Here is a 15,411-nt window from a genome sequence, read left to right as displayed (position 1 = left end):
ATGAGCTGAAGTCCACTCTGACATACTCATTTTTAATATGTTAAACCTTAATTGGCTAATTCAATTGATGCTGAAATTATCAGAATGACTTACTGTCTTAGGTTTTCAATTATTTTTTCCATTGCTTCTTCCCAGCAGTATGCCTTAACCGACTGGATATTTTCAATCATTTCTGACGTGATCACCAGTCTTTCGTTAATCTTTCCAGCTCTCTGATCTCTGTAAATTAATCCATCCACCAATCAAATACTTAGTAAAAACAAGTCAAAATGTCCACTAAGAACTGCCCAAGCTTTTAAGAAAAGCCACATATCTTTTATTAAACAGATGGAGGTTTATTTTATTATCAAATATATAGTAACAAAAATAGTAACTGTCATTTAGTAAATGCCTCCCATGTGCCAGACACTGTATTAGATGCATGTCATACGTTATGCCTAATTCTTCTGACAACCTAACAGAGGTGATTACCTCCATTTTAAAGACGAAAAAAAACCAGAAACACAGTGGCTGAAGCAGCTTGACACAGGTCATGTAACTAGTAAGCATGCAATCTGGGATTCAAACTAAGAGCTATTTGACTCCAAAATGTGTACACTTTCTATCATACTCTAGCTGGCAAACTAGAAGTCCTCTTTCATAAGCAGTGACTGGTGTCACTGATTCATTCTGTAATAAAAAGCAACTAAGCCTGTGGTGTGATGATTCACAAACCAGGGTAGAAAAAGCCTATAAACTCTCCCCAAAATATATGCATTCCCTCCCATTCACATAAATGTTTTATCCATTGTACCTAAATCTCTGATGTGCAAAAAGTGAACTGGATGGTAACATATTTATAAAGAAATTCTATAGACTGACAAGCAAAAACATGTCCCCTTGATATAGAAAGTATTACGTCATGAAAATAATTCCTTTTACGTGACACCTAGCAAGATCACGGTTCAGTGCATAGAGAAGTTCTGGTTTTATTAGAGTGGGCTTTTGGAAAACCTAATTTAAAACCCTTTCAAACTATGTAAATAAGAGTGCTACCTGTACTTCATCATCATTTTCCCTAATCCTGCTTGAAGAAGGGCAAGGACTATGAGGAAAGCAAGTCCACAGAAGGCGCAGGCCTGTAACAACTGCCAGAGCAGCCCCATCAGCAGCGTCACTTGCAAAGGAGCAATCCACACGAAATGCGCCAGTGCAAGTCCCTGAAAAATAAAATCACAGTGAAAGCCACTGACATTTTATCCTCCACCCCCAAAACAAAGGAAAAAACAAGCAAAGAAGAAAGAAATCAAGCACAGTGAGCTCATACAATCGAACACTTCATGGTTCTGAACACACTAAAATCTAGGTATTCACTACATGGAACACATAGCAATGTGCTTAAACATTCTACGCATAGGATTTCCCCCAAAACAAACTTCAAGTCACTGTGATCTTTTTCCAGTGGAATTGCATGGTGATTGAAGAATTTATTTTAAATAACTTACTTCTGTGTGGATAAAGCAAGAGCCATGACACAGAACATGAGAGAACAAAAGACTCTTCAGGAGTTCAACCTACACAACTGTACAACCTTATCACCTGACAATATATTCAGAACACATGCATGCTCAATTCAACAGTAATTTATTTAGCATCTGCTAAGGGTTTGATACCATGTAAAATACTAGAAATGCAAAGATAAATAAAACAATCTGTCCTCAAGGACCTCGAATTTTATTGTGACAGAAGACAGCACTGAACAAGAATTGCTCAGAGTATCATACTCAGCCAAAGTAAATAACTGATTTAAAGTATTAAAAGGAAACAAGATCTGATAGGGACTGAATTGTAAAAAAACCTTGTAAATACAAAGCAAGCTGAGGTGCCCTTGAGTTGGGTGGTCCCGTGAGACCCCAAAATGGCACTCTGCTACACAACTCAGCCTTCTCAGTTTTCAGAAATAGGTAAGGTAGGGATGCTTACGACTTAACCACTTATTACTGTTATCTGACCCAGAAAACCTTTGGGGTTGTATGAGTTATAATAAAGATGCATAAAAGATTAAATCAGTAGGTACATACTTCATCAAATTTGTTCAGGTTGTTGGAAAGGAGACTAACAAGTTGTCCAATGCTTATTTTATCTAGAACACGGCTTGACAGCTTCAAAGTCTAAAAGGAAAATGGGAAGTTAGATATTGTCAATGAACAGTAGACAAATATATTTATAAGTAATGTTACAATACAGCTGAGGAATTAGGTAACTATGCACGCATTTTTAAGTTAAGGTAATGAAAATTATTTTATGTTCATCTAACTCAGTATCTTCTCAGATTTATAAATATTTCTCTTTACAACAAATATTACACTGGCATGCCTCTTCTTATTTTATTTTACAGTATCTAGTGAGTAGTAACTATTTTTTCTAATCCAAAATGGGAACAATATTGTACTTAAATATTCATTTATATACTGTAGAGGGTTTTTTTTTTTTTTTTTTTTTGCTTTTGTTTGTTTTTATAAAAGATGGAACCAAAGGCAGTGAAATTTGAGATTAATACCTCGGCCTTACAGGGAACTATATTCAATATCTTGTAATAACCTATAATGGAAAAGAATTGAAAAAATATATATATAGATATAGATATCTATATCACTTTGCTGTACACTTGAAACTAACACAATATTGTAAACCAAGTATACGTCAATAAAAAAAATTTTTTAATAAAATCTTGGCCTTAAATTTTTCATGTGATCTTATAGTAACTCTGTTGAATAAAATTACTGTTAAAGTCAATAAAATTATATTACAAATAATTTAATCATTAATAATTTTGTGAAAGATTACATTAATAAAAAATTCTTAAATTTTACAAAGAAAAATATATCCATATATACAAAATAGAATTTTTATGTAGATAAATTATTATTATGAAAGATAAGTCATACTTCGCCTATGAACTTTAATAAGAATTGATTTGCCATTAGATGGCTTTGACTGAAGAGTACCTATCTAATATTTGCTTCAACTGAATCCCTCATATATGTATTGAGCACTCAGTAGATACAAATCACTATATTCAAGGCTTCAGGGATTATTGTTAAGATTTCTTAAACATAATTCTTGCCTCAGGATAACCTAGTACATACATAACTAAATATGATAAATTAGTTAAAGGGAGTAGATAGAATAAAATAGGGTGATTAAGAGAAAGTTCCCATATCTGGTTATAAAAATCTGCAAATATTTTATTGAGGTTGAATTTTAAGATGGGTGTGGCATAATGAATAGCATTTAGATAAGCACAGATGAATAAGGAATAAAGCAGTTAATTTCAAAATGCTATTAGAGCAATACAGGGCAGGGGAGGGGGGGTAGTCCATTGAGCTGGATGACACATGACCTGGTAACATGCTCAGTCTCAGGTAACCTGAGACTGGGCTTAACATGGGTTCTACATGGCTTAACATGGAGTTTATGTGCACAATAAACAGTGAATATCTGTTCACTCTAGTTAACTTTATCTTCTTGAAATTCACAGGCAAAGCTCAATCTAGTTTGTATTTAGATTCATTATTTAAAATATAATTTGAATGTATCATGGTTATAGATTTTGGAACAAAGAAAACTATGCTCTACTACAAAATCTGGAACAATGTGGGAAGAATTAGTGGCTGCCTGCCACATGGATGAAACTGGTCAGATATGGTACCAGTTTATTTTAGGGACCAAACCACAGCCACATGGAGATGAAATTGTATTCTTTGGTGATGATGTCAATGCAGGTCAATAGGTGTGGCTAGAGGGGTAAAGAAAATATGTAAGAACACAGATAATCAATGTTGAAAAAGGACAGGCACAACTTCTAACTTTTTATTAATGCATTCTGGGTCTGAAAGCACATATATCGCTGTATTTGTGCTAAACATTCTATATGAACTTATTCACAAACTAACCTGCTCCTTCTTTGATCTCCCCTCCCCTTAGCCCAGAGCACTTCATGTTTCTCTCTGCCTATATAACACAATTTGAATTGCTATATTATTTCAGTACTTATTTTATGTTCTCTAATAGTTGGAAAACCCTCCACTTTAAGGATTGTGACTTGCCCATTTTAGAAATTTTGACGCAGTTCTTGTACAATGTTTTATAACTTTTAGGTCTTAGCTTCTCAAAATATTTTATCCATAAAATAGGGATAATAGTTTCTACCATATGGAGTTTTGGTCAAATGAAATGATATACCTAAAAATCACTTAGAAGCTTGTCATGTACATCCTTAGCTATTAGTTACCATTACGATAAAATCACTTTTATAAATATTTTTAAACTGGATTCAACTTTCTTTGATATGCATTCTGTGTAAATTCTACCCTCCAAATAATACCTAATAATTTCATCACTTACATATAATTTCTGGATCAAGATAAAATTTTTATTGATTTATCACCCATGCTTTCCTGGTACTTGTGAACTGATGAGACTGTGGCTGAGGTGATTTGATTAAACTGTAGACTCGGTGTTTCCCTTGTGCCTCCACAGAAGGCTTTTTTGAACAATAAAGTATGGCTATCAAGGTTTTACAACACCACTGACCTTGCATGTATATTATGGAAGTGTTACGGGTTATTTGCTAGAGGGAATTTCAGGTCCGTGTCCCTTATAAGCCAAGTATATAAAGTTTTTACATTGGGGTAAGAAAAAAGAGAAGAAGGATAAAGCAATATCCAAATGATTCAACCAAACAGGTTTCTATAATCACTTGGTAGATCAAACGGTCACACACGAATCAGGCTGGTGAAAGCACATGTCATTGAGATGACCTTAAATTGTGTTTGTAAGGTAAGGAAGTCTTAATCTGAATTCACCCAAAGCGCACATCAGCAACTTGGGCTCTTAACTGGACAATGCACACAGAAAAGCAGAGAAGGTTCTTATGGTTGCCATGCATGTGCTATTCGAAAAATGTTTAACTTGCAGAGCTTAGGATGACAAAAATCTAACTCAAAATAAGGCAGTGGATACCACCACTGCGTCACAACTAGTTAAGGTAGAAAATTTCTATTGCTTGGGTTATTGTTAACAATTTCTTGTTGTTGAACGTAAAGATACATGGCAGTTTACAATAAGATGATATTTTGTCAATGACTTTTAGGCAGATAGTTAAGAATCATTTCAATGGGGAGCCATGGATTCCAAAAAATGGTATACGACTAGTGAAAAAAAACATGAAATCTAAAATATAGGCAGTTTATAGAAGGCACTCAATAATTATTAGTTGAAGTGAGGTGAATTATCAAGGAAAATTAGACATATTCATTATTGCTGCCATTTATTTCACAGGTATACAAAACCCATTTCAGCATTTACCCCTTACTTGTATCAGTATGGCATTTAAAACATGACGCCACTAACACGTAGCATGGAGACTGTGCAAGGAAGTATTACCTTCTTATAAATCAAACTAAACATAGCTATTCTCATCTGCATTCCAATGTGGTGGAGGCCAAAAATGGCCGGATGAAGGAGAAGCAGCCTCACGATAAAAAGAAGGCATAAGCCTATGCCTAGGTAGATCGCAATGGCGCGTTCCACCTTGTTATCTGGATCATAGGAAGCTATGATTCTTCCCAGTAAGAGAGGCTGTACTGCTTTGGTGACTTCCTGCAGAAGAGGGAAAACAGAGAAATGAAATTTTAGTTTTCTTTCATAAAATGCCCTCACAATTTCAACACAAGAAGTTTCAACTTTAAAGGAGATGAGAGAGGGCCATGCCATACATGAAACTCTGGATGTCCTTTGTAATATCTTTACACTTTGAAATAAGATTTTATTTTAGGTTATAGCAAGGGTCATTTGGAGACGTTTATGTATGAGGTATTTTTTACTAAAAACTGAAGAGCGGCCATAAAGCAAAGGTGTAATTTCTGGAATAGTGTGCTAATTGGTAACATCTACATGGCACTTAACAATTTATAAAATATTTGTCGTTTGATTTTTATGACAACTTTCGGAGTCAGAGTAAGCATTAATATTTTCACATTGCAGGTGAAGAAACTGAGGCCAAAGAGACCAGGTGATTTGATGTGATTTCAAAATAGAACTTTCAAAAGCACTTTGAGTGATGGAATTATTACCAGAATGAACAGTCTCTTGAGGCAACCACATAAAGGGGAACTGGCAACAGGAGAACCTGTCACCTCTATCACAATAGACCCATTTGCTGAATTTATTTTGATTTATAACAAAATAAATAAAACTGTGTCAATCCAATTCAGACACCTATTCTGCAGGTTGCATAACTGAATTAATTACTTGTCTTCTTGCCTCAAGCAAAAGAGGACATACTCATCCTCTGAACAATAACAGCTATTACACAATGACACTGGTAGCATTACTGTGGGAGGGTACCTGTTCATAGAAAAAAAATGCAGTTTATTTCTGGTAGAGAAAATTCCAATAATTGGACCATCTGCCAGCAGCAAAACAACATAAACCTCACCACAACATGGAACTGTCAACATTCAAGGACAAAATCAGCACTCCAGACCCCTCCCTCCTTTAGTTTCCCCTACTCTGTTTTAAGCAGCATGTTCTCTAATATTTATAAGGAAAGCATTTACAGACATCACCTGATTTTATAATTTGGGAGGGAAAACAATGGTAACTGATACCTAGCTTAATCTAGGTGTGCAGTCCTTTACAAAAATCATCCCTGTAATGACTGGGAGAAACGCAGTCCTCTATTCTTGATATGTGAAAGCTGTGTGAACCCTGTTGCCAGTATAGTTTCAGTTACACAAGAAATTTCCCAATCTGCCACCATGTAAAATAGTGTAAGCAGACTGAGGCTTGAATGTAATGAGTCGGAATGTGAATTAATTTGAAAATTTGATAAAATATTTTATTAATTTTTAATTAGACACAAATCAAGATGAAATTAAGGGTTCACTTAGCTAATGGAAGAAGCCTGATACCAATCTTTAAGTCAGCATGACAGGGAAATGAACACTGAATTCAGAGTCAAGAAACCCAAGTTCTTATCCCAGCATGTTACCTACACTCTCTGTGTCACCTTAGTCACTTCCCTTCTCTTGACAGTTTCCTCACTGATAAAATGAGTGGTGGAGCAAGCTTATCTTAAAGTTCCCCTCCAGAGCTAATATCTTGGAATATATGATCTGAGTCTGGGGAGTCCTGTGGCAGAGGCTGATGATTCTTGGGCAAATGGTCCTGGCACACATCCTGACATCGCTATGGGTATTTTCTACTCAGAGGGATGCAGGTCTGAATAGGATGAGTTCAGAATGCCATCTGAGTAGAGGGGATCAGGTTAGAGAACAACACAAGTGACTATATTCCTGCTAGGAATAATCATGAATCTCAATTTAGATCAGCCTCCCAGGGGAAAATTAGGAAGCCTGAAAATACCTCCTGGGAAATACATCTGGTCTCTCATGGGATCCCCCAGACCAGAACTTCAAGTCACTGTAGATGAGTCTGAATCCTTTAACCATTTTGTTCTACCTGCATACCTAGGACAGGGTCAGATGTTTCTAGAGATGGGGATGTCCGCTGGATATTCAGACCAAGAAAGAAATTTCAGGTGAAAATAAAAAACTTAGTTCACGCTTGCAATTACATTAAATTAATTAATCCCAAAATAACTTTACTTTAAAAATTACAATTCCAAATCCAAAGCATAGTTGTTTCTAATATGGGAAGAATCAATACTGAAGAACTTCTAAGGTTACATTGTTTTCTATTGTGTGTAGTCAGTAAAACCATCGTCATCATCATCACCATCATCTCAACTTGCTTTAAATATATTTTATATATCTTAATCCCAGAAATACAGAAATAAGAAAATAAAAATAATAGAAAATAAGAAAATAGATTCCTAGATACCAAGCATAATAATAAATTAAGTAAGTATCCCAATTATAGTAATGATACAAAAGATACTTTGTAAATACCAATAATTAATATATACATATCTTAAAATATATTCTAAAAAACATTACTAAGACATATTTTTTAAGTGTCAAATAAATGGAGAGACTTTAAAACTTTCCATAAAAAAATCTGAATATTGCAAAGATTACATTCTCCTCCAAGTTATTTTATAAGATTAATACAATCTTCATCAGAATTCCAAGTGGATTTTTTGGATGTGAACCATAAGAGCAGGGACTGCCTTAGTTTTTGCAACAATCTCAACATCATGCACAACACCTAGCACAGAATATCCACTCAGCAGATACTTGCTGAATCAATGGATAAAATGATTTTAAATTTCATTTGGAAAAAAAATGAGAGACTAATCAAAAACATGTGAGGAATAAGAATAATGTATGAGAAGGTTTACATTACTGGAATATTAAATTATATTATACAGCCAGAATAGTATGTGGCATGACAAAGAAATAGACTAACTTATCTGGAATGTTCAAAAACAGGTCCAAGTACATGTAGCCATTTTATATATAATAAAATACAGCATTTTAATTCAGTGGAGAAAGTGTAATAAGCAATGGAGAAACTGGAAACTCATTTTTTAAAAATTAGATTTCTATCTCATACATACATCCAAATAAATTCAAATGGATGCAATAGTTACGTGTAAAAGATGAAATAATAAAAACATAGATATGTGTTTACACAATACTTGGGCAGAGAGGACTTTTTAAAATGTCAAATGCCAGAAACAGAAAACAAAAAAACTATAGATACTGGCAACAAATTTTTAAAAACTGAAACTTCTGATTGTCAAGAAAATAAAAAATTAACAAAACTCACTAGAAACAAATGACAGTCACCTCATACCGGTCAGAATGGCCATCATCAAAAAATCTACAAACAGTAAATGCTGGAGAGGGTGTGGAGAAAAGGGAACCTTCTTGCACTGTTGGTGGGAATGTAAATTGATACAGCCACTATGGAGAACAGTATAGAGGGTCCTTAAAAAACTAAAAATAGAACTACCATACGACCCAGCAATCCCACTACTGGGCGTATACCCTGAGAAAGCCGTAATTCAAAAAGAGTCATGTACCACAATGTTCATTGCGGCACTATTTACAATAGCCAGGACATGGAAGCAACCTAAGTATCCATTGACAGATGAATGGATAAAGAAAGTGTGACATATATACAATGGAATATCACTCAGCCATAAAAAGAAACGAAATTGAGTTATTTGTAGTGGGGTGGATGAACCTAGAGTCTGTCATACAGAGTGAAGTAAGTCAGAAAGAGAAAAACAAATACCATATGCTAACACATATATATGGAGTCTAAAAAAAAAAAGTGGCTCTTATGAACTTAGGTGCAGGATAGGAATAAAGACGCAGAGGTAGAGAATGGACTTGAGGACACAGGGAGGGGGAAGTGTAAGCTGGGACAAAGTGAGAGAGTGGCATTGACATATATACACTACCAAATGTAAAATAGATAGCTAGTGGGAAGTAGCTGCATGGCACAGGGAGATCAGTTCAGTGCTTTGTCACCACCTAGAGGGGTGGGAGAGGGAGAGAGGGAGGGAGACGCAAGAGGGAGGGGATATGGGGATATATATGTATACATATAGCTGACTCACTTTGTTATACAGCAGAAACTAACACAACATTGTAAAGCAATTATACTCCAATAAAGATGTTAAAAAAAATTTTTTTTTAATTAAAAAAAAAAAGAAACAAATGACAGGCTGAGGAAAATAGTCTCTCATAGATCAATAAGAAAGAGACAAACACACCAAAATAAAAATAGACAAAGAATATGAAAAGGCAATTTGCACCCCACAAAAGATATGCATAATTAATACATAAAAACAGTTTAAACTCACTAGGAACCAAAAGTAATGCAAATACAAAAGATAATATACTGTTTTTCACTTAGCAATTTGGAAACATTTTTTAAATGATAATAAGTATTGTTAGTGAGGGCTGAATTTCATATTTTAGTATCAGGAAAGTAAATTAATACATCTTTTCTGGAAGGCAACTGGAATATCTACTAAAATTTAGCTTTTAAAGAGATGTGCATTGAAGAATTATTTATGACAGCGAAAAATAGGAGGCTATCTAAATATTCAACAATGAGGAACTAATAAACTATGGTACAGCCACATGAGTCATTAAACATTAAAATGATTAGGAAGAGAATTATCTAATGATATGAAAAGGCATTCACAAAACATTAAGAGGAGAAGTAGATTTATGACACATATGTAAAGTAATGATCCACCTCCCTTCATTAAGTATATATTCTCATGGGAAAAAACTGGAAAGATAAGCATCAAATTTATCAATAATTATCTGATTATTTTCAGAATCATAAAAGAATATTTAAAAGATAAAATAAATAATAAAATATTGGATAGAAAATTGTATATAACTTACGACAACAAATAAATGATAAAAAGAAAACACGCATACAAAGAAAATAGAACAGAGTGAACACACATGCAGGCATACACCCAGAATTTATCATAAAATACAAAGAGTACTGGCTTATATACCAAAGCAAAGGCTTAAGATTCTGCCTTTGACATGGTAAACAAGAGTGTCAAATTTTTGTTTATCTTGATACACTAGAGTCTTATGGAAATTTTTGGCTTTATACAATTGCTAAATGAAAAAATTTTCCATATTCAGCATAGAAAATAAAACCTATCCAATGCCCCAACTGTATGTAGTTTTTACAAAAATGTATGTATACCATACCACAGGGGTCTCCAACCCCCAGAACCGGGCCACACAGCAGGAGGGGAGTGGCAGGCGAGTGAGCAAAGCTTCATCTGCATTTACAGCTGCTCCCCATCGCTCGCATTACCTCTTGAGTTCCTGAGTTCCGTCTCCTGTCAGATCATCGGCGGCATTAGATTCTCATCGGAGCAAGAACCCTACTGTGAACTGTGCATGCGAGGGATCTAGGTTGTGCACTCCTTACGAGAATCTAATGCCTGGTGATCTGAGGTGGAGCTGAGGCAGTGATGCTAGCGCTGGGGAGCGGCTGCAAATACAGATGATCATTAGCAGAGAGGTTTGCACAGAGACCATAATAAATCAACTGCTTGCAGACTCATATCAAAACCCTATCAGTGAGAGGCAAGTGACAGTTAAGCTGCATCTTACGGAGTAGACTGGACATGAGAAACACACGGGTGTCACTGTCTCCCATCGCCCCCAGATGGGACCATCCAGTTGCAGGAAAACAAGCTCAGGGCTCCCACTGATCCCGCATTATGGTGAGTTGTATAATTATTTCATTATATATTACAATGTATTAATAATAGAAATAAAATGCACAATAAATGTAATGCGCTTGAATAATCCCGAAACCTTCCCCCCTCCTCCGAGTCCGTGGAAAAGTTGTCTTCCACGCAACTGGTCCCTGGTCCCAAAAAGGTTGGGGACCGCTGCCATACCAAGAACAGAGTCTCAAAAATATTATTATAGTATCTGTCTACCCTGAATCATGTTTTTAGGTTCAGTGCCTAATTTAAAATGTTTTACTTTTGGTATTTTCCTTTGAGTGTTCATTGATTTATTAACTATTACCAGCAATGTCTTCACTAGAAATCTAAGCTCTGTTCTTCATGTTTTGTAAGAAAACAACCCTAGACTTGCTGATATAGCAGCAAAAGTAGGTTTAATCCAGAAAATGCAATAATGGAAGACACGTTAAAATATTAATTTTAATTTCTGAAGTAATGCTTAGAATCTAGGTATCATTTTTAAACATTAGCAAAATATTTTCCTGTGCCCTATAAAAATGAAATTGGTACTTTAAGACTTGCTTATAGCATATATAGAGAAACAAGTAAATGCAAATAATAGGAGTATTTGTGAAGGTAGGTAGAGATTGTATTGAATGATACAGTAACAGGTAACATTTATAAAGCACTTGCTACGTACCAGGATCTATTCTACATGCTTAACTTGTTTAATTCTCACAATAATTCTATGAAATATGTGCTATTATTGTCTCCATCTTACAATCAAAGAAGCCGAGACAAAGAGAATTTAAATAACTTTCCCAGGTATCAGACAGCTAGCAAGTGGTAGAACTAGGATTTGAACCAGATAGTTTGACTCCAGAGCCCCCCATCTTATTCATAACCTTAAATAGAAAAGACAATGTTATAATATGACCTGGCAGTTGATCAATTCAAGCACTGTGACTAGTTCAGTATCAACCTACCAAATAAAGTTACAACTTAATATCACTGTAATTTAAGATAAAGCCATTTCTCTAGGCCCCGTATCATAGACACATAATTTAAAAGGTAGAAGGGATCATAGAAACTGTACACTTTCACCACATCACACTCATTAGTCACCATAGGATACTGGTTAACTACAAGAAGTAAAGAGGCACCATGTTCACACCAAGAATGAGGAAACTGGGCCACCTCATATCTAGTTTAAGTTGAAAGTACAAGATCACAGACAATTCCTAATTTACAAATCGATTTGGTTCTAAAATTTCACACGTGAGAACAGACGCATTTTGCCCGAGATACAATATCCTACCAGACATGGTGTTGGATTCCTAGGTTCGCCTTCTAAAGCACATATAATGGTAAATGCTCTTGGAGCACCTCTGAGTTCAATAGTACTGTAAAAGCCTAACCAACCTGCATAACAATGTTTTTACAGAAAGAGATGGATCATCTCCTCCGTGCAGTCTTGGAAGAGAAACATAGTCCCTCCTAGCTATACCTTTGCCCTCTCCACACACACAGTCATCTACTTCTCTCCAGCAGAGTCCTGAGAAAGAGTGCCGGAGGAAGATGCAGAAAGTTAACAGTTAACGCTGGGATACTGCAGTAAACCCTCAGCCACATTTAATCTCAGTGGGATTCTTGTCACTTCTATTCAGGGGCTCCTTGGCCATGATTAGTCCACCTACTTCTCTTTTCACGATAACTGTAACCTCTAACTAGGCTTTCTCTTCTTTCATGACCCTGTAAATCCTTGCTACTCAAAGCATGGTGCTAGGGCAAACAGGATCTTCACCTGGGAGCTTTTAGAAACGCAGAATCTCAGGTTCCACCCAATATCTGCATTTTAGCCAGATGGGAGGGGGCAGTGGTTGGTATGCATATAAAAGTTTGAGAAACACTGTCCTTCTGTCATTAAAGGACTTAATATTTATTTTTTGTCTAAAATTTTTTTGATATTATCATTTTTAAAAAATCAAACTAAAAAATTCCATGTGTACCACCCCCCAATACCCTCACCTTAGATTCTAGCGAAAGTCAGATGCCTTCAGTGATAACGTTCCTGCTTGTCTACCTCAATCAGAATCACCTGGGGAACTTTAGCCCCGAGCTCATCCCAAACCAATTAAGTCACATTATCTGGGGTTGGGCTGCTGGTTACTCTAAAGTAAAAATTCTCTGTTTCAGAGAAATCTAAACCCCATGATTTTCCAAACCTTGACACAGGAACTGGGTAGTACACTGTGGGTAGCACAGGAAGTACAGCATGTGTGTTACGGATGGGGGTTCTGGTAGAGGGTAGAAATATTCAGGATGTAGGGTGAGTGTAGGCAATGTAGCATTCAAGTCCCTGCTGGGGTTAGAGAAGCAGCTAGATATGGGGGGATGGGAGAGGAAGCTGAGAAAAGAGTTCTCCATGACAGGCATCTAGAAAATTTGCTGGAGGTAGGTGACCTTAGGTGAAAGGGACATAAGTAAGTCAAAGTGCCTAAGCCAGAGACTACCTGTGTGCAGAATTCCCCAAAACACTCTCTTAGTTAGCAGTTTGCTTGAATTCAACACCTACCCAATGTCTCTGTCAAAACATAAGGGACAAAGATCTTTTGCAAGGTAGACTGTGGGACTTGAAAACTCTAACAGCCTAAGTCCTAAGACTTCTTTATGACCTTAAACTTCTTGGGGTTTAAGAAACGTAAATAATAAAAGTAGTTTGACTCAAGTTGTACTGACATTTGTCTCAATTTGATGATGGAAATATGCCCAGAGCTGCCTAGGAGTCAAGCATATATTTGAGTGAATGCTTGTAAATTTCTTATCATAATAAAGGTATTGTGATAACCATATTGTCTCAGTAACCTGCTTACAGGACTCCCTTCCCTTGGCTTCCCTCTGACTGTCCTTAATTGACTTGCACACTCAATTCTTCAATGGCCAGTTTTTCCTTTATGCTGGGAGTCTTAAATATTAAAGGCAATGTTATATCTGGCTGCTGAGTCAAATGGAGAAAAAACAAGTACATAGTTAATCATGAGAGGCCATAGCTAATATGATTTAAAATTACATCAGTATTGCAGAGAGACAAACTCTTTCATGATGGCATTTCCTTTTTTTCTTAACCTTTCACAGTCAACAGCTTTTTTTTTTTTTTTTTGGCCACACCAGCATGGCATGTGGGATCTTAGTTCCCTGACCAGGGATCAAACCCGTGCCCCCTGCAGTGGAAGCTTGGAGTTTTAACCACTGGAATGCCAGGAAAGTCCCAACAGCAAATTTTATAGTACTTTTTCTATCAGTCCTGAAACCAATCAAATATTCTTCATACCACAATTATCCTGGTTTAGAGGGATTAAGAACACACAGGATATCTTGAAAGTACGTCCACCTTTTACCAAGAGTAGTGTAAAGCAACTTCAAGAATCCCTGCTCATTTAATGGAAATTAAAACATTATCAAGATGACACACACAGAAGAAAGAAGGAATCCCCAGAAAGAATACGATAAATACTAAGGCATTGGTATAAGTTGTTTAAAAGGATAGAGGTCTTATTATAATAACAGCGAAATTTTCTCGCCTTCTTTTCTTCCTGTAACAGACAGAAAGGATGGAGTAGAGAGATCAGATGCTCTGAAAAGCTACACTCATCTTAATGACCACCATAAGTTCTTAAAGACTTAACAGTTTTTAACATTTTTACTACTTAAAACTGCACGGTGAGGCCGTGAAGCCTTTACTCTGTGACAAGGGTGAGAAACCCACAGCCTCACCACACCTGTGCCATTGCCAATGTAAATTTCCTCTCCATGCCTTCTCACCATACGCATTTCAGCTGCTTTCCCCATCAGTTCTTTTCCTCGCCCATTTTCTACTGGTTATCAGTAGAAGTTGAGCTGATGGAAATCACCTTTGCCCTTTAAACATGCTGTCAGTTCCAGACCAGTGGCCTTGGGCTCAGCTTAGATCAGTGGCACCACTCACTCCCCTCAATCCCACCCCTGGGTAATTAATTAATACACCAAGAAAGGCTTTAAGATTCCTTTTGCTGGGATATTTTTAAGCTCGAGAAGTTTAAGAATAAGTTAGTCCTTCTCCACATCCACTCCAGTCTTCTACCCTTAATTTTTTCTATATGTTTGACTCTTAGCACTGCTGGCTCTTGGGTGGATTTCACACAGTTCCTTCCCAAGTATAAGTGGAAAGATTCCAG

At 36.1% G+C, this 15,411-nt stretch overlaps 1 protein-coding gene across 1 annotated transcript in view; it reads right to left on the bottom strand.

Moving 5' to 3' along the window:
• The window catches only part of CFTR (CF transmembrane conductance regulator), a 233,003-nt gene that overhangs the window by 138,931 nt on the left and 78,661 nt on the right, over positions 1–15,411 (bottom strand). The window contains exons 7-10 of the mRNA XM_068549816.1: positions 5,428–5,643; positions 2,061–2,150; positions 1,036–1,199; positions 94–219 (exon numbers count right to left, since the gene is read on the bottom strand). Coding sequence (XP_068405917.1) covers positions 94–219; positions 1,036–1,199; positions 2,061–2,150; positions 5,428–5,643 — 596 coding nt within the window. The remainder of the gene's footprint in view (positions 1–93; positions 220–1,035; positions 1,200–2,060; positions 2,151–5,427; positions 5,644–15,411) is intronic.

This window comes from Eschrichtius robustus, chromosome 8 (genome assembly GCF_028021215.1).
Source record: "Eschrichtius robustus isolate mEscRob2 chromosome 8, mEscRob2.pri, whole genome shotgun sequence".
NCBI lineage: Eukaryota > Metazoa > Chordata > Mammalia > Artiodactyla > Eschrichtiidae > Eschrichtius > Eschrichtius robustus.
This window is presented reverse-complemented; position numbering and strand designations above follow the sequence as displayed.